Source organism: Ambystoma mexicanum, chromosome 2p, assembly GCF_040938575.1.
Source record: "Ambystoma mexicanum isolate Mex_15411 chromosome 2p, UKY_AmexF1_1, whole genome shotgun sequence".
Lineage (NCBI taxonomy): Eukaryota > Metazoa > Chordata > Amphibia > Caudata > Ambystomatidae > Ambystoma > Ambystoma mexicanum.
This window is the reverse complement of record NC_090923.1, coordinates 1,163,899,953-1,163,919,948: the sequence shown is the minus strand read 5'-3', so window position 1 is coordinate 1,163,919,948 and position 19,996 is coordinate 1,163,899,953. Positions and strand designations below refer to the sequence as shown.

The 19,996-nt window shown below is 49.3% G+C and overlaps 1 protein-coding gene across 5 annotated transcripts in view; it reads left to right on the top strand.

The window, feature by feature from the left end:
• The window catches only part of HUWE1 (HECT, UBA and WWE domain containing E3 ubiquitin protein ligase 1), a 2,445,223-nt gene that overhangs the window by 2,271,975 nt on the left and 153,252 nt on the right, over window positions 1-19,996 (top strand). For all 5 annotated transcript variants that reach the window (XM_069645305.1, XM_069645304.1, XM_069645303.1 and 2 more), the window contains exon 73: window positions 9,354-9,450. In XM_069645305.1, coding sequence (XP_069501406.1) covers window positions 9,354-9,450 — 97 coding nt within the window. The remainder of the gene's footprint in view (window positions 1-9,353; window positions 9,451-19,996) is intronic.

The following is a 19,996-nucleotide window of genomic DNA, read 5'->3' as shown; positions in this document are numbered from 1 at the left end:
TTGCACAGGGGGCATCCACCGTCCCGTCGACAATGGCGTCGACGAGAGCCTCGTCGACGGGGATCCTACAGGAGGCCTGAAGTCTTTGACCCGACCCCCCCGGAGCCTTTGCTACAAGAACAAGCTATGTTGCTGTCCTCAGAGGACGAGAACGAGAGAGTTGCTGGCCCAGCAGACCTAGGGCTACGAGCGGCTGACAAGTCGTCGACGAGGACCTCCGTTACACCGGTATCTGCCCCTCTCCTCAATCCTCAATCGGTTTTGTCGTTGGATATTCTGTCCACGCTTCAGTCCTTGTTGCAGTCGTTGGACCAGCGACTACCCCAGGCAAGCCTGCCACAGTCACTCGTTTACGAGTCGGGCCCGTCCCGTCAACCGACGCACGCCAATCTCAACACTGGCACAGGAGGAAGGTGAGCTGCCAGATTCGGAGTCCGACAGAGGGGCCAGGTCGGATATCTCGTTATCCCCCTCCAGGGATCCTACCTGGGAGTCAGAGGCGGAGTTGGAAAACCCCAGAAGCCCAGCTCACCCGTCCCCTCCGGACGACATCGCGTCATTCCATTCTATGATGGAGAAGGCATGCAAAGAATTTGGTCTGTCCCAAGAAGAACAGAAAAAGGATTGTTTTTTGTTCGACCACATGGGCAAGAGAAGGAGGTCTGTGTTCTCGATACCAATACTGGACCATGTATGGAAAGAGGGGTTGCAGACAATGAGACACCCATTCTCAGAACCAGCCGTGAAAGGACGCCTAGAAAAAAAGTTTAAGGCTCCAGAGTCTACCCCCAAGTGTTTATCCTCCCAACCAACACCGGACTCGGTGGTGTCGGCGGCAGCAGCGAGGAAGGCAAAGGCACAGCACAAGTGTACGACTCCTCCTGAGAACGAGGCGAGACGCCAAGATGCCTTTGGCAAGAAAGTGCTCTCCGTGGGAGCGACCACAGTAAAGGCCGCAAACTCTCTGGCAATTGTGGCCAGATACGATAGGGAGATGTGGCACAGATTAGCTCCGCTGCTTGATCATCTTCCAGAAGAACAGAGGAAAGCGGCGATGCTACTGGTCCGAGAGGGTGAGGAAGCCTCAAATCCCGCAATAAACATTGCGGTGGATCTCGCTGAGTCAGGCTTCAAGCAAGTCAACAATGGGGTGGTATTGCGTCGACAGTCATGGCTTAAGTGTACCTACTTCAGGCCAGAGGTGCAATACAAGGTCTTAGATATGCCCTTTGAGGGAGACCTTCTTTTCGGCGAGAAGGTGGACGAGGCCCTAAAAGGGATGAAAGAAGATTCGGACACGGCACGTTCATTGGGTGCCCTCCAGAGTGGCAGAAGTTACAAGTCTTTTCGTCCCTTTAGAGGGGCTTCAGGTAATTCAAGATTCTCTTCTGGAGACAGATCCTTTGCCAAGTCGGCTTACCCCTCCCAGGGATACCGACGTGCCTCACAATCGGCTAACCGGCGACGAAACTTCCAGTCTTCCAGAAAACGACCATCATACCCATCGTCATCGAGAGACAAGCAAAATAAAGATCAGCAGTGACATACCACGCACCGTTCTGGGGGGGAAGAGTCTCAGCATATGTCGACGAATGGGAAAGGATAACGACGGACCAATGGGTGTTAGACACCATAAGAAACGGACACTCTCTGCAATTCAAACACAACCCTCCGCAAATTCCACCTGCGTTCACCGCTCAGTCCCATATGAAGGTACTGCAACAAGAGGTTACACTCATGTTAGCGAAGGGCGTGATAGAATTAGTTCCAACATCACAGAGAGGTCAAGGAGTCTACTCAAGATACTTCGTTGTAAAAAAGCCGAACGGCAAATGGCGTCCCATTCTAGACTTACGCGATCTCAACAAGTCCTTAAAGAGCCTAAAATTCAAGATGCTCACTCTGCAGGAAGTGATCCGCGCAGTTCAAAAGAGAGATTTCCTGGCGTCCCTGGATTTACAGGACGCGTATTTCCATATTCCAATGTGTCGGAAACACAGGAAATTCCTACGTTTTGTAATACGGCAAACTCACTACCAATTCACGGTTCTTCCTTTCGGGCTCAAGACCTCCCCCAGAACGTTCACAAAATGCCTGGCTCCAGTGGCTGCCTGGCTAAGGAAGCAAAGCCACCATGTATACCCATACCTCGACGACTGGCTGGTAAGGGGATCCTCCCCAGCGTCGACCAACACAAGTCTGCAAGCCACCAGGCAGCTTCTACAACGACTAGGATTCGCCATAAACTTCGAGAAATCCTCTCTGCGGCCATCGAGAACGCTGGTATTCTTGGGGGCACAGTTCGAGACTCAGTTAGGGCTGGTGAAACCTTCCCTCAACAGGACCTCAAGACTCATTCAACAAGCGGCCCGGCTATGGCGAAACACCAGGATCTCAGTGAAAAAGTATGTTTCGGTCCTGGGGGCCATGGCATCCTGCATCCATCTGGTGAGAAACTGTCGACTATTCATGAGGCCAGTCCAAGAATTCCTCGCGGACAGATGGACACAGGCTCAGGGATCGTGGTCGGACAGGATAACCGTCGACGACGACAAGCTACGTCGGACCCTCCAGTGGTGGCAGAGTTCCCACAATCTGAGCAACGGTGTGCCCCTACAGGAGCCGGAGTTTCAGAGCACCATAGTTACGGATGCGTCCCTAACCGGATGGGGAGCGCACATGGGGGCTCTCCAAACGCAAGGTCGCTGGTCTCCAACGGAGTCACTCCTACACATAAACGTACTGGAACTCAGAGCGGTACGATGGGCTTTGAAGGCGTTCCTACCACACATCAAGAGTTCGCGAGTGCGAATACTGACCGACAATACAACAGCCATGTTTTATCTGAGGAAACAAGGAGGGACACGATCGAGGACTCTTTCCATAGAAGCCCAGAAAACATGGCATTGGGCATCGAAACACGAAATTTCACTCGTGGCTCATCACCTTCCAGGAGTGAGGAACGGCCAAGCCGACTCCCTCAGCAGAAGCATGGCCCAGATACACGAGTGGGAAGTGGACACGGGTCACTTGAGGAAAGTGTTCGAGAAATGGGGTCACCCCCCTCTGGACGCCTTCGCGACCAAAGACAACAAGAAATGCGAGCAATTTGCAAGCAGATGGCCCCAAGAGGGATCGGTGGGATAGGCGTTCTCCTTCCCATGGACGGACATGTTCCTCTATGCTTTTCCCCCCGTTTCCCCTCATACGGAAAACAATACAGTGGATACGCAGATACAATTGCCGGGTGATTCTAGCGACACCATACTGGCCGAGGCAACCGTGGTTCTCAGACCTCCTCCATCTATCGCTGGAACATCCCATAGCGTTTCCGAAAGTCCCGTACCTTCTATCCCGGGACAGAGGCACTGTGTGGCATCACGACCCGGACAGTCTCAACCTTACGTCCCGGCTCCTGACTTCTCGGAGTTCGGCGCCTTAGACATTTCAGAGGATTGCCAAAAAATTCTACAGGCGGCTAGAGCCCCTTCTACTAACAAATCTTACTCCTATAAGTGGCGGAGATTCTGTGAATGGTGTAGAGGACAACGGGGCCTACAACCATTGTTGGTGACGCCGGAACAAGTTCTACCTTACCTGCTCCTCTTGGCAGAAAAAGGATTGTCCCCCTCGTCGATAAAGGTACACCTGGCAGCCATCTCGAGGTTCACAAGGAAGAGGCAGTCGTCTCCTCTATTCAGTGACAGACTGGTAAAACACTTCATGCGGGGTTTATTTCGAGTCTTTCCCCCGGTGAAACGTTTTCCCCCGACGTGGAGCCTCAACACAGTGTTGGCAGGCTTGATGAAACCGCCTTTCGAGCCTATGGCCACGTCCGACATTAAAATTCATTTCGTGGAAGTTGGCATTCCTGATAGCTATCACATCAGCCAGACGTATCTCGGAACTACAAGCACTGGTCGTGGACCCGCCCTACCTAAGATTCTTTAAGGACAAGGTAGTCCTGGCAACTAACCCTATGTTCGTCCCGAAGGTTCCGACGGTATACCACAAACACTCATCCGTGGTTCTGCCTACTTTCTTCGCCACTCCATCATCGGCAGCAGAAAAAACTCTTCATACCCTGGACGTTAAGAGGGCCCTGAAATTCTACCTACATCGTACACAAGACATCAGGTCTACTCGGCAACTGTTCGTCGCATATGGTCCGTCGACTAGAGGAAAAGCAATCTCTAAACAGGGACTGGCTAGATGGGTCTCGTCGACGATTGCTTTTTGTCACTCTAAGGCCGGAAGGCCACTGCAAGGACATCCTAGAGCTCATTCTACAAGGTCGATGTCCTCCTCAACAGCGTTATGGGCTGGGATTCCGCTGACGGACATATGCCAAGCGGCGGCATGGTCAGTGCCCCACACGTTTACCCGCCACTACTGCCTTGCCAGGCAGCATGCAGACGAGGTGCAGATGGGAAGAGCTGTCCTGCGCCATTTGTTTCAGTAAGGTAAGCTCTTTCCTGTGGGGATTCGGTTACCTACCCTCTTAAGGGCGATATACTTTATGTGGGCAATATTATATGACTTAACTTATCCCTACGGGAGATATGCATTGTGTAGTAGGGTGACGATATATATTGTTACATTACATTCTCACCGCCGTCTCAAGCGTTACTGCTATACAATCTATTCTAAGCATGTCAATCCATGAAAGATCCAATGCTGGAGAAGGGAATAGTTTCTTACCTGTAACTCCATTTCTCCAGCATTGGTATCTTTCATGGATTCACATGCGCCCGCCAACCTCCCCGTATGTAATGTGTGATAAATTTAACCCTGCCTACTTTGGAGGGGCCGAAATCTGAAAGGGAGCTGCGGGGGCGGGCCTCTTATACTAGCACGGCCTGCGGAGCATGCGTAGGCGGGTCCTAGAAGGACGTAGATAGGACACAAAAGTGTCGAACGTTTTTCCTTTGAAAAAGGCTACATATGTGTACCGAGGGGTTCCGGTCTGACGACGGGGAATATTCTAAGCATGTGAATCCATGAAAGATACCAATGCTGGAGAAATGGAGTTACAGGTAAACTATTCCCTTCTTTTCCTTTTTATTTTTAAGGGCATCATCAAACAAAAATGATACACCTCCTGATGAACCGCCATATCATAAGGCAGGGAAACACGTGTTGAGGAGCAAACCAAGGAGCAAACCACAAAATAAAAAAGGGGCAACCATTACACCCATCAACAAATCACCAGAATGACAGTATAAGCCGAACTACCTAAAAGGCAACAAGTAAGAATACCTAGTCATCACCACCTACCAATAAATAAATCAGCAATTGTTCGATATCCTATCCAATCATTGACTCAACTAAGGACCCACAAATGTAAAGAACCCAAGAGTAAACAAATTGAAGGCAACAACTGAACGACGATTAATTCAGTCATGCAATGAAATAAGTATCTAAAGGCAACAATTGAATGACATTAAAGCCAATTATACACTGAACCAAGGATCCACAAATTCTATGAATAAGGAAGACAGCAACTGAAAGATTACCAATTCAATTGCCCTTCCTACATCGAATCCATCCACCCAGTGAACTCAATATAGGATAGCAATCAAAGAACTGCTAAAGATACAAGTGTATATATCCCATAATCAAAAGGCATCAAAATAAAGTAAAACATTTGAAGAACTTAGTGTGAATACTGTCATCATTTATACGCAATATCTAACTAACACAATTGCAATTAGTGAAAGCGCAACTGGATTCTTATCTCTTTGGTTTACTCCTCTGATAGCTGTCTCATTTTGGAAGACTTTGACGTTGACGTTCTCGTTCTCACTGAGATGTTGTTCACTGCCAGCTGTCACTGCTCTTGACACAATCCTCCACGTGAGCTACAAGATCCTCTTTAAGCCCATGCCTAACCGGTCTGGAGGCGGAGTGGCATTGATCTTCCCTGAATTGGTCCCTGCTACTATTATTCCCACTCAGACCTACTCATCCTTCAAATGCCTTGTCTGCAGGCTTGGTGTCTCTCCAACCCTCTCGTTGACTCTCGCCACCATATACAGGACCCCTAGTCCGGTCTCCCTCTTCCTCTCTGAGTGGTCTGACGTCACCTCTTGCATCCACCTCCAAGCTTCTCCTCCTCTGAGACTTCAATATTCACCTGCACTTTCCTGATTTGGCCTCTGGACTCTTCCGCAGTCTGTGACTTTCTTTCCCTCACCATTCATCCCTCCGGTCGGACACACTGGGCCTGACATGCTCTCATCTAAACAGAAATCCCCAGCCCACTCACTACACTGCTCTCCTGGTCTGACCATGCTCTCCTGTCCTCTCACCTGTATCTCTTGTGTCCCCAGTGTAAGCCTCTGCTTGCACTGCCAGTCTCCTTCTATCATTCCCCCGTCATTTCCCCCTCCTCCCACAGACCCCCACACTGACTCTGCCCTTACTAATCTTCACCTCTCTATCACCAACACCCTGGATATCCTTAACCCTGTCATAAGGATCTGCATGAAGCCTGCAAGCGCAACACTTGGTATGACTCGGACCTAGGCTCTCTGAAACCAAGTGCAGAATTGCTGAGCGGAGGTGGCCGCATCAGGTAAATCCTGTGAACGACTGACCTGCCGTCTGCTCTAAAGGCAATACATACTCTCCATGCGCTCGAAGAAGGGGGCCCTCTTCCAAGCCTGCATCTCTGGGGCCACTAACAACACTGGCAAACTGTTTAAACCCTGCAAAATACTTGCCAATCCTACTGCAGTCTCCACTTCTATCCCTGCCATCCCTGACCCTCCACACTTCACTGACCTCCCACTTCCTAACCAAAACTCAGGACATCCTGTCCTCCCACTCCTCTTCACCCCCCTACCCCTGCTCTCGGGCCTCCCTTGCCCCCCCCCTCTCCTCTTCCATCCTACTCTTCGCTTTCTCACCTGTAGCACCGGTTGAGTTCTCCAGACAAGTCCTCTATGACAATTTCCTCCATCCAGGTGCTCCCTTGCTCCTCCAGAACTATTAAGGACAATATTGCCTCCCTTGCACCATCCCTGGCCGATTTCTGTAATAACTCCTTTGCCACTGACTCCTTCCCGCTACCCCTCAAGGACTCCCTTGTGCACCCTCTTCTCAAAAAGCCCTCTGCTGACCCTCCCTGCTCGGCTATCTACCCCCCATCTCCATTATCCCCTTCCTGGGCAAACTCCGGGAGAAGCTTGTCATCTCCCAACTGATCCAACACACAATCTGTTAGTTGTCTCCACAACCACCAGTCTGGCTTCAGAGCATCCAGAGGCACAAACTGCTCTACTGAACACCTGTGAAGACTTGCTCTCAAATCCAACTCTCCTTCCGTTCTTATCCTTCTGTATCTTTCCTCTGCCTTTAATAGGGTCAATCATGCCACCCTGGTATATTTGCGCAGTGACACCCTTGGTATCACAGGCCTGGCCCTTGACTGGTTGCCCTCGTTCCTCTCCGACTGACCTTCCCAGTTTCAACTGGGCTTTTTTTTCTCCCCCTCACACTCTCCACCTGTGGCGTCACTCAAGACTCTATCCTCTCTCTGTGGCTCTTCAACATGTCCCACCTGATCTCCTCCTCCTCTCCTCACTTCCAGTGTTATGCAGATGACATGCAGCTCTCCTTCAAGCCTCTCGCTACTGCCCGCTCTTCCTCCTGTCTCATCCCTGATTGTCTGACTGCTATTCAGACATGGTGTGCTGCCCGTGATCTCTGCCTTAATGCCAGTAAAACTGAGATCCTTCTCATTGGGACTCCAGCTCCCTCCACCCCCTTCTGCCCACTGGCTGCCCTCTTTGGATTCCCCCCGCACCCCACCCTCTTTTGAGGCAAAACACTTGGTGTCATCTACGACTCCCCTCTCCTTCTCTCCCCACATCACAGACCTTGCCAAGAAGGCCCACTAACTGCTGCACCTCCTCGGAGGCATTCTCCCTTTCCTCACCTTCCCCCAGAAACTCATTGTCTCCAGAGCTCTGCTCCTCTATAAACTGAACTACTGCAACAGTCTCTTCCTCAATCTACCTTAATCCTCCCTTCGCGCTTTTCAACTAATCCAGAACAGTACTGCGAGACTTACCCTTGGACTCAAGCCCACGGACCGCATCTCTTCAGCACTAAAATCTCTCCACTGGCTTGCAGTGGCTGCAAGGAGTAAGTTAAAGACTCTCTACATCATCCACACGGCTTTCTGGGGCCTGGGATCCCGCTACATCAAACTCTGTCTCCCTAAATACCACCCTGCTAGAGCCCTTCTGTCTTCTAGCTCCAACTCCCTGCAGATCAGCTGCTTCTCTAAGTAGAGAGTTGGGGGGGGGGGGGTTAGATCTCTCTCCTCCGCTGGAGACTCCCCCTGGAATGGTCTCCCTGCCACTCTCCTTAAGTTCAGGAAGCTCCTTAAGACCTACCTTTTTCTCTTCTCTCTTCCCTCTTCCCTGCTAGCTTCCCTGTCTGCCTACTGACTGGATGCCTGGTTCCCTCTGAGTTCTACAGGGCACCAAGCCCCCCCCCCCCGCCCAGTCAACCTCCCTCCTCTCACTTAGCATGTGAACCCTAACCCCCTGCACCCCATGCAATCCCTGGCACTTGCCCTCCGGCCCTCCCCTTAGCACTCGCCTATCCCCTATGGCCCTCCCTTCCTCCGACACCCCTTTCCTTTCACTTGCACTTCTCTTCCCACCCTAGCACTTTGCATTTGCGCAGACCGGCACAAAACCACCACTCTTTTCCCTCGCGCCTCTTGTTACTGCACTTGAACAATCAGAATGTCAAAAGGCCTAGTAGTACCATTATCTTTCTCCCTAGTCCCACCATCCCCCCACCCCCTTTTTTGTCTTGTGGCGCCTCACCTTGAAACACCATTTGTTGTATAGGCACCTTTCAAATATCCACTAGAAATGCGTGTATGCTACAATTGTGCTGAGCAAAGCTGCAATGTGCCCTTCCAGTCATGGGGCCCATCATCAACACTACATCCAGGCAATAATACAAAACAAGTACTACAGTGGCAGGACTGGATGGGATAAATGTGGTTGGAAACTAGAGGTCAGCATCACCATCCACTTTTTGTAAGCTTCAGTTCCTAAACTAAGGAAAACCTCCCATGTGTATGAGTTAAGAAACTGAAGGACTAAAAATACGATAGCTAGTCTGGTAAATGTCTTTCTTTTTGAGTGTATGTCTGCTTCCCCACTTGTAACTGGAGTTGATAGGAAAAGGTACACTAAACTGCTTCGGCCCTTACACTTGTACTGTATGTTAACGTTATTTTTGTCTCCTTATTTTGGATTGTATCCAAAAATGATGTATCTGAAAAGCTCAAAGGCTCCTTTTCTCTGTCTAACATTCTCTTTTAGTCTGAGCCCAGCCATGCAGAACCTTCTACAAGGAGGGAAGAATCCCCTATGGATATAGACCAGCCATCTCCAGCCAACCAGGACACACCATCAGTTGGTCAGTATGCAGTGGTGCTCCTTTGCAAAGCTGAAAATTATTTAACTAGTGTAAACACCCAGAGGGGATGTAAATTGTAGTTGGGTTCCAATGAATATCGGCTTACAGAGACCTTGATGTTTAAGTAAGGTGAATCAAGCCTGACTGCATCTTAGTTTAGGTATGCCTTGATTGTATTTTATTTTTTTTTATTTATAAAGTGCACTAGCAGCCCAGAGGCATCGAGGCGCTGAAACAAAGGATATGTCTTGGTTACAGGGTGGAAAGAATGCTACTGGTTACAATAAGTGTAGTAATTCCGAGCCAAATAGTACAAAGCTTTCTTTTGGTTACAGGAGTTATTTATGGATACAGTTCGCAAGCAATGAGAACCCGGTCATAATGGGTCATGGTTCATACGAAAAGCATGGTCATGGTCGCTTTGCGGCAGGCTAGGTAGGATGTTATTCCTCTGAAGTGAGGTAGTAGCTAGTTCCAGTGGGAGGCAGCAATGAAGGGGAAGCTGGAGCCTCCGGCACATGTTCTCAGGACCTTGGGTACTGTGACATGGTTGGTGTAAGGGGTTCTGGTGGGTTTGGTCGTGTGTGGTCTTGAGATTATTTGAGATACAGGGGGGCTGTGTTGTGTAGGCATTTGTGTGTGAGGGCCAACGTTTTGAAGATGACCCTTTCTTTGATGGAGAGCAAATGGGCTTGTTTCCTGGCAGCAGTAATGTGGTCCCTTTTGGGGCTGCCCTGAGCGTGTTGTTTTGGACAACCTGGAGTTTTTCAATGTTTTTGGCACAGTTGCCGGCAAGGAGGGCATTGCAATAATCAAGGCAGGATTCAATTATGGCTCTGGCTCTGGCTATGGTTAGACAATTTTGCTCAGAGAGGAAGGGTCTGGCTGCAGTTAGTAGTTTGGAGTGGTAGGCCGTGGCGATGCTATGGCGTTGACCTGTCTTGACATGGCTAGGTTGGAATCCAGGTAGACTCCAAGTATTTTGACGGCTTGGTGGACAGATATTTGAACCTTGTTGATGGTGAAGGTCTTGGATTGGTCGAGTTTCCTTAGGGTTTCAGGGGAGCCAATTAGAGGTTGTTCAGTTTTGTCCCCCTTTAGACAGAACCAGTTTTCTGCCATCTGTGTTTGGATGGTGGAATAGATGAGTTGAGGGTTTTGGTATTGGATTCGTAGTCACCTGAGAGTGGGATGTGTACCTGTGTCTCAGCGTAATTTGTCTAGGTGATGCCCAGTGCGTCAAGGATGAGCAATAATGACCTAGTGAATATGTTGTGCAGGGTGGGGGAGATGCAAGAACTCTGCGGGACACCACTTGTGATGATGTTGGCGTGTGCGCAGGCTTGGTTGGAGAAGACCTTCATGGCTCTATCTTTGAGGAATGATGTGATCCACGCTGTGGCATTAGGGGAGAAGTTAGCAGCAGATGATAGGTGATGGCAGAGAGTGTTGTGGTCAACAAGGTCGAATGCTGCCGACAAATCTAGGAGGAGGAGGAGGAGGGCTGGTTTGCCCGAGTCTCTGTCATTCATTTGGTTCTTGAGGTCTAACAAGACTGTTTCGGTCCCGTGACATTGGCGGAAGCCAGACTGGTATAGACCGAGAAGGTTATTGGCTTCTAGGAACTTTTGTACTTGGAGATATGCTGCTTTGTCCAAGATCTTTAGTAGAAATTAACTGTGTTGATGGGTCTGTAGTTCCCGGAGTTAGCGAGGATTTCTTTAGGAGTGGGCGTACCCAGGCTTCCTTAAGACAGGTTGGGATTTTCCCAGTGGCGAATGAGGCGTTGATGAATGCGGTGCGAAAGGGTGCAAGAGTAGAGGCGCATTTTTTGATGAGATGTGTGAGGCAGATATCCCCTTTGCAATTGGATGGTGTGATGGAATTAAGAAGATCAATTACTTCTTTTTCAGTGACGTCCTGAAAAGAGAAGAGGGGAGATTTGCTCCCATTGATGTTTGTGGGGTTTTGTCGCTGGTGGTTCAGAGATTGTTGGTGAGCAAGGATTTTGTTCGTAAGGGTGATGATTTTTCCCAGCATGGCCAATTGGATGCAGTTGCACCAGGCTTCATCTTTAGTGAAGGATTGAGGGGTGTAGAGGGGGCTTCTAACTCCCTGAATATAGAGAAGATTTCTTTGGTATCCGACTTGGCGTTGGCTAATCGAGTGTTAAAGGAGGTGGCTTTGGCTTTAATGGTGGCGATTTTGTATTCTTTGGCTATTCCTCAAATATTCCTCAAATAATTCTCAGATAGAGAAGGTAAAAGGTTAGACACGCTGGCCAAGAGAGTCTTTACTTCTGGCAGCATGGCGTTGAAATCCACCAATGTAGCCTGTGAGTTTGCAAAATCCTCCTTTGGCTTATGGAAAGCTATTGAGCATGCGACTCAATATGTTGCTGAAAGTGAAATGCAGGATGGATTTATAAAGCTGGGGGAAGATCGGAAGGAGGTGGCCAGGCAGTCGTTGCAAACAGGCTTGGACGTGGCCGACTGCGTGGGCCGTTCAATGGGATCGGTGGTAGTCTTGAGGAGACCAGCATATCACAAAACAGCATATCACAAAATCGAAGGAGAATTCCTTTTTGGCCAGTGTTTAAGATTTCCATAGCCATGATAAATCTTCCTGACTTGTCAACCCCAGAACCTTTTGCTTTACTGGTGGTTTATCTTTCCTTCTAACTCTGAGTGGGAACCCTTTTCCACACTCACAGGATATTTACTCTTTTCATGTGTCTCATTTTTAAGACTCTCCATAGTGCCTTTTTAAATGTATCCTCTTTGACAACTTGTTGGCAAGAAGTGCCTATTGTTGCTCAGTTGCCCTGGGGGCTCCTCTTTTAACTTTCTCTGGCTAACCTTGTAAGAACTACAGTTCCCAAGGGTAGAAAGGATCTTTGGCTCCCTTTTACATTTTATTAGATGAGACCAGCCTCCCAACCCCACCTTACGTGGAGGGCTGGGGAGATACCGAGAATCCTTTCTCATTTTAAATATGTTTATTACCTTTAATGGCTAGTGGCAGTGATACCTTTTTATTAATCCGGTGCACTTTGACTGCAGGTTGTTTGCACAGCCCCAGGTGCTCATTTTACCAAAATAGCCGAACATTTCAGCATTCCTTGTCCCTTCTCCTGACATCCAGGGCGGGAAATTCCTTTGTGGGATTTTTATCTTCGGCAGGAATCTTGTGGATTCCCGCCAGGCTCCAGAGTGTCTGCGAAGGCAAGAAGTGAGGGAGGCGTCCACAACTCAGCAGCTGTCTTCCAGCCTCACTGTGAGAATCCAGTTCAAACTGTGCGGCTGGCTGACCTAAAAGGACTGCCCACCACGAAGTTTGAATGTTGCATGGCTGCTTGATTGGCTGGGTTCCTGCATAAAAGTCTGATCCTGGAAGCTGGAGAGTTAGTCGACCACTAGAACCAAAACCGAAGAGACAGATGAAGAAACCACAGCTGAGACGATTTCCAGCGACCAGAGTGTCTGGTGTGTAACCGGAGCCTGCTGTAGCCCTTCCTTCCATCCGACCTGGGCACTCCGAAAATGACGACCCAGAGCCTGGTGAGGCCCACTAGACTCAAGAAGACCTGCATTTTGAGCCAGCCCACGCCGTGCTGCGACCTTGCGGTGCTGCAATACCCTGGGACCTTGAACCATTGTGCGGTGCACGGTCTTCCAAATTCCAATCTCGCTGAAATTTTGGGGGCATTTTGCTGGATCTCCAAAGGCACGATTCCGGTCTGAAAAGTCCCCTCACTAGAGTCCCTGTTTTTGCACATGACGAGCATCCGACTGTTGATATTCTGTTGTCTTCTGTGCTCCTGAAAAGGCGCCAAGTCCACAGAGCCGCATCAGCCGCGAGGAAACTCTTGCCTGGCGCCTTCTTCCATGATCCCTGCTGCAAAAGCCATTCCAAAGTCCTGTCTTCCGTCTTCTTGACAAAGGAATCCATCGACCTGGTTTTTGGCTGCAGATGCTGAAGTCTTCCTGCTGCAATTCCTTCTGTTCTGAGGTACTGTTGGCTGGGGTATATTACCTACCTTAAGCCTTTGTGATTTCTGTATAGCTTTGGGGTGTTTTCTTTGATTGGGAGGCCACTCATTCAGATCATCCAGGCCCACTGCAGAATCCTCCTTGGGTGTCTTCTCTGAAGTTCCTGGACCCTCAACTGACTTTAAAGTGAAATACTTGCTTTTTTTAACAGTCTTCCACTGGAACTCTTGCCTTTGCCTGCAACTGAACCCTATCTCACCCTGCTTACAGCTGGCACCTAGCCCACTAGGGTCCCTCTACTGCCTCTGATTGAACTCCATGCTACAGAATAAGGGAAAGACTGGATAAGAAGAGGGTTCTGGCGCAAAAAGAACAAGTGTGCAAAAGTTTAATTGATTTGTAAAAGAAGTTGGTTGATAACTGTAACCCTGAGTGCAATGTTACAAAAGGTCTTACTTACTTGGATGTGTGTTGCACTATTCTGAAAAGTATTTTTAAGGTTAATTTACTTACCTGTGAATTGGTTGTGCCTCTTCCCCAAATGTAATGCTGCTGGTTTCACTTTACTATACCTGTTAGGATACATGTATGAGTGTCCCCAATTGGGTCTTGCTTCCCCTGCATTTCTATTAGCCTGTCCAGAATAAGTCTGCCAAAGGTTATATTTACCTTTACGTTGCTGATGACCCCTTTAAACATATAAAGGTTTTACTTAGCTTGTGTTTGCTGTGTGGCATCCTAAAACACATTGGAGTTAATGCTTATCTCAATCTGTGTTCCCCTGATCTTCAAAAGCAATTGTAATAGAATATTAAACATTAGGTCTTACCTGCCTAGAATACCTCTCTGCCATTCCTGAGAAGTGTTCTTTTAGGTGTAGCTGACCTTGGCTTGCCTGGAGCATCCCATATTGGTGTAGAGAGTTCTTGCTCATCATAGACTGGGTTCCATTGAGCTGAAAAGCAACTGTATTTGTATATTACACCAACAAGGTCTTACTCATCCAGTATAACTGTTATCAAACACGTAGTTGAGGTATAAACTGTTCCTTGAATCTGTGTTCCACTATTCAGAAAAGTATATTTGCAGGTTGGTTGACTGCGATTTCCTTGTTGATTGTCAGCGCAAAACTGACGGGGTCTACTACTGTATTACTGAAAGTAATCTATGGTATTAGCCCCCTAGAAATACTGTTAGGTGTTCTAAATAAGGTATGTGCTTTGATCTGTATATTTAAAGCATAATGTTGTGTTTATATACTTTTATGATTGTACTTACCCAAGAATCTCCTGGTATGCTTGTATATAAAAAATAAACCCTTTATGTGTACAATACATAGTGTCAGTGTTTCATTGGACCATATGTATAATACAATTTCTGTCTCCAATCCAACTGGGACAGGAACTCCAGGAAGAACTGGGAGCCCTGTTGTTGAAGGGTGCCATTTAAGAGGTACCTCCCGATCCGAGAGGTTCAGGTTGGTATTCCCGTTATTTCCTGGTTCCCAAGAAGGGAGGCGGTCTCCATCCCATTCCCTGGTGGGAAATGGCACTAAAACGGCCCGGATAACAACTCTTGGTTGGAGGTTCTAGCCCCAGCAGATGAGCAGGACCAATAAGCGGGAAATCTTGGGATGGGCACTGTTAGGAACATTTTCTCTCTTAGCAACTTTCCCTCCATATTCTATGGACCAACACGCTTTTTGCTTTGGTTTTACAGTGAACCTGAAGTTTTACAGTGAAGTGAAGCTTTCAGCTTCCCTCCGCTGTGCTTGAGCTCACTTGTTACGGGCAAACAGACTAGTCCTTCAGGCTGTCAATACTGGGAAACTACTGGGAAACTGTTTCCCATAGTCTTTTGACTTTTTGTTTTGGTAACTTTTTATCATTGCAGAATGCATCTTCCTATGCAGTGCAATGGGGTTTGTTTTGTTTGGCCCTAGACTACACTCCAAGGGATTTCTTTGGGTTACCTAAGGTGTGCCTATGGACACACTGGTGCAGCTGTTACTCTATCATACTTGTTACTGTACTTTTTGTTAGCCTTACTGTACTCCTACGTCCTGTCCCCTTTACTCCATACTGTATGGGGCGTCCCTCGCTAGGGAGGGGAGCAGAGGCGTTGCTAGGGGGGGCTACGGGGTTATAGCCCCTGATCTTTTGGTTGTAGCCCCAGATAGAATCTCAGGAGCTGCAACCTAAAGGCTAGCTAGCCCCCAGTCCCGACAGTTCCAACATCAGCGTAGCCCCGGGTCTTTTCCAGACATAGCAACACCCGTGGACGGGAGACAACCTTTTTAACCAGAAAAATAATCTTCCCCTTTAAATTTAGATGCGCGCGGGGCGCGACCCTGGGAGCATGTGCTCCCCTGACTCCGCCCACCAGCGCCACTCTATTCCGCATAGACGGGAACGGACCGCTTTCACCACCACTCCTTTGTTGGGCCTCCGGCCTAGTAATTCCACATGCTCTTCCCCGGAGAAGTACTTTTTTGTCTTCTTTTTTCTTGTCTTTAATCAGGTAACTCTGTTCTATGGCGCCATGCTCCTCCCTGGAGCATGTCGACGTCAGCGGGCTTCAGCAGGTGTCCAGCATGCAAGGGTCTCTTCCCTACGTCCGAACCCCATGCTCTCTGCCTCCGCTGCCTTGGCCCCAACCAGAGCTGGGTGGGCTGTACTGCGTGCAACGCTCTGACACCACGCGCTTTGAAGAACAGACCAGCCAGTTGGAGGGAGCTTTTCGGAAGGTCGCCTCCAGAGGACTTAAAGGAATTCTTCAAGCACAAGACCAGACCCAAAGTAAGGGCACTGTTTTCATCCACACCCCGCAAAGGCGACTCCTTCCCTAGGAAGTGCACAAGGAGGAGAACCTATTGGGTCCTAATACCAATGCAGGTACCAAGGCTGTTTCAGCTACTGGCCACCAGGCCGAGAGGACGTGAGATCCTACCAGTGACTACACTGAGGGACTGCAAGGTTCTATAACCAGGTTTCAACCAAGGGGCTACGCCCTAATACCGAACAGATGTCTGAGGGGGGCACCTCTACGCAGCACTACCGGCGCCACAGCCAAGAGCACTCCGCCTACCAGACCCTGTCCTGAGGTGCAGGGTAGACCTCAACTGCCACGTGTCCTGGAGGAGGCCGGGCCCAGCGCGGCAACCGTCACGACACAGGCATGTGGCATGCAGCCCGACAAAATGGCTGCCGGGCCAGAGAAAATGGCGGCTCGCCCGACACCATCCCCCTTTGGGGAACGAGTTTCCAGGTGGGAGTGGTCATCGCCTGGCACGTGGCCTACAGCTTATCCTTCATCACCGCACAGCAGATACACCCGCATACAGCAAAAGAGTGTGCCCAGTTCTCAGCAACCTCAGGGACCCGCACCCATGCCGGCTCCACCGGCCTGTGAAGACCGTTTTTTTAAAAAAAATTCCTGACTCTGATGAGGTCTCCGCAGATGGGCATCATCCTCAAGGATGTTATCAGGGACATGCTCCCTCCGGTACTGCCGCTAGCACCCACGGCCACCCTGCCCTTGTGTCCAGCGCCTCCGGGTCCAATGCAGCCCCAGCTGCCTGCGCCAGTCCTCATGACACCGGCTCATATGCCTCTACCAGCCCCTGAAGCACTGTATCCGCTGCCGCAGCAGCCTCCTGTGCCTGTCCGTACGCCACAACCCCCTGCGGCCAGCACTCCTCCAGCTGCACCGGACCAGGCCTTTCACAAACGGCTTGCGGGTCTGGCAGAGTACTTGGGGCTCCCACAGCCTGAGATGGAACAACCAGAGGTGTGGGGGTCTTGGCAGAGGTCCTCACTCTGCGCCCCGTGGCTAGAACAGGGATTTCAATGCAAAAAGACGTGGTGGCGCTTGCCAAAAAGGGTGGCTCAAACCATATTTTATTCAGCCTACCAACAGGCCTTTGATGCCAAGTTTAGGCAAAAGGAGGGGGACCCCCCTCTTGCTGTCGGCACACCCAGAGCCACACTCCTCAGTGATTGCTGCAGCTTCACTCTGCTCCAAGCCACAATAGTCCTTGGCTACATCAGCCTTTGCACTCCTGGTTATGGAGGAGGAGATCTTGGAAGCATACGGAAAGAAAATCTATTCCAACGCTTCCCTTCATCTTCGTCGGTCCAATGCTGACGCCATGCTGTCTGCTGTCAACCAGAGGCTCTGGCAAGAGAGATCACGGATTTCCTACCTGAACTCCCTGTGCAGAGCCAGGCGCGCTTGGGCTGGCTGAAGCCAAAATTGTAGTGCAGGATATAATGAAGTCCACGGTGCCTCACATTGACACCTCAGGGCGTGCTATATGTATTGCTATGGAAGCCTTGGCTACGGGAGCCTACAGGAACTCAGAGGAGGTATTTTCATCTTCTAATCTGGTGGTTAAAAGACACTTGACGAGCCTGACCAGGCTTCACCCGCCCATCAAGAAACCACACCTTGTGTGGTACCTCAACGTGGTCTTGGGCGCCCTGGCGTGTAAACCATTCGAACCTATGGCGTCTGCGGGCATCAGGCTAGTCACTGTCAAGACGGCCCACCTGGTGGGCCTTACCTCGGCACGCCAGAGCAGTGAAATCCAAACGCTGGTAGCATCAGAGCCTTTTACTACGTTTCATAAGAACAAGGTGGTGTTTGGAACTCACCCCGCATTCTTACCCATGTGTGTCTCCTCATTTCACCTGAATGATCAGATAGTGCTACCAAATGTCTTTGCGCACCCTAAGGATGATGGTCAGAGGGTACTGCACTATCTAGATGTCTGACGCGCTCTAAAATTCTACCTGGACAGAACTAAGAGCTTCTGCAAATCAGACGCTCTGTCACCTTTGCTGGGTCAAAGCCAGGCTGTCGGGCTTCAAAGGCTTCCATAGCAAGGTGGATGGTTACAGCCATCAATGAGGTGTATGAGGGCCAGCACAAACCTCTTCCAGCAAACATGCATGCCCATCAATCGGAGCCAAGGCTACGGCTGTTGTGTTCCAAAGGCACGTGCCGTGGCAGGTTATCAGGAAGACGGCGACATAGGCCACGCCCACCGCTTTCTGCAAGCACTGCTGCTTGGATGCCGGCTCCAGGTCGGATGCCGCATTTGATCAGGCAGTGTTAAGGAACTTGTTTTCTTAAGAGGGGCAACTCTCCACCCTGGGGCTACATTGTTTGTTTCTTTATTTGTATAGCGCTCCCAAACCCGAAGGTATCTGGGCGCATTACATGAATATTGAAGTTAAGATGTTACATATGGTCAAGCAAATAATATTTACACCAACAATACAGTTATTTATAAAATTTTAAGTACACAACTCAGAGTATAGCATATACAGTTTGTTTACAGCAGCAATAGGGTTTGTTTTAATACCCGGTTCAGAGTAAAACACATACATAACTCAGAATATAACACTGAACGTTAAATATTTGTACGATATACAACACAGTCTAACAAAATACAGTCTGTACCGATGAGCTAACAAAATACAGTCTGTACCGATGAGCAATGTGAGGGACGCAACCAACAGGTTTTGTTGCTGTGTAAATCCGCCCGCAGCCAGGGACTATTTTATGATACAGTTAAGTCTTTCGAGATCAGCCGATTTTTGGTATCTCTTCTGATACTGGGGAAGGACTTATCAATGAGTTGTAATCGCCCATACAGTATGGAGGAAAGTGGACGGAACGCAGGAGCAATTATAAGTTAATCACCAGAGTGATAAAAATACTCCTAGTCTATAATCCCCTTTCCTCCATACTTCCCATCGTCCTCCCGCCTAACAGAACTGGTATCATTAGGCAACAGTAATATTGTCGATGTGTCAAAGGGGACTGAGTGCTGCTGCTAGTGGGCGGAGTCAGGGGAGTGCATGCTCCCAGTGCTGCGCCCCTCTAAATTTGAAGGGGAAGAGGGTTTTTCTGGGGAAAAAGGCTGTCTCTCGTCCCTAGCAAGGTATGACCCAGACAGTATGGAAGAAAGGGGACTATAGACTAGGAGTAAGTTAGTCACTATGGTGAGTAACTTATGCATTTTTGGCTACTAACAGTGGCTACTGTCCCAACATTGCCGTGCCGTAGGTTTTTTGGTTTGATCCTTGGCCATCTTGTCCTTTGGTCTTCTTCCTGCCCTGCCAGGTCAAGAAAATCCTTTTATGGTCATGCACTTGCCAGGGAAAGGCTTGCTTTTCACGGGCTAGTGCATACCAGGTGTGTGTGTTTTCCCAGGAAGTGGGCCGGGTCTGTCTGGTCCCAATCCACATTACTGGCACCTGAAAGTCTAGTGGGCATGCTTGAGTGAAACCCACAGTGGCCCCTGATTGGACCGGACCACTGCTGGTGTGCATGTGTGGGGCAGATCTTTCCATTGGATGGCTGAGTCTGATCACTCACCTGTCTTTGGGATAAGGTGTCCTGCGGCCATTCCGGCAGATCTGAAGAGGAGCCAAGTATCCTGTCATAGGTTCCATGTGCTAATAGCGAATGAAAAAATAACAAACATTTTAAACTAATTTAAAATAACGAAAACATATTGAATCTTTGTTTTCCAGTTTGGGGGG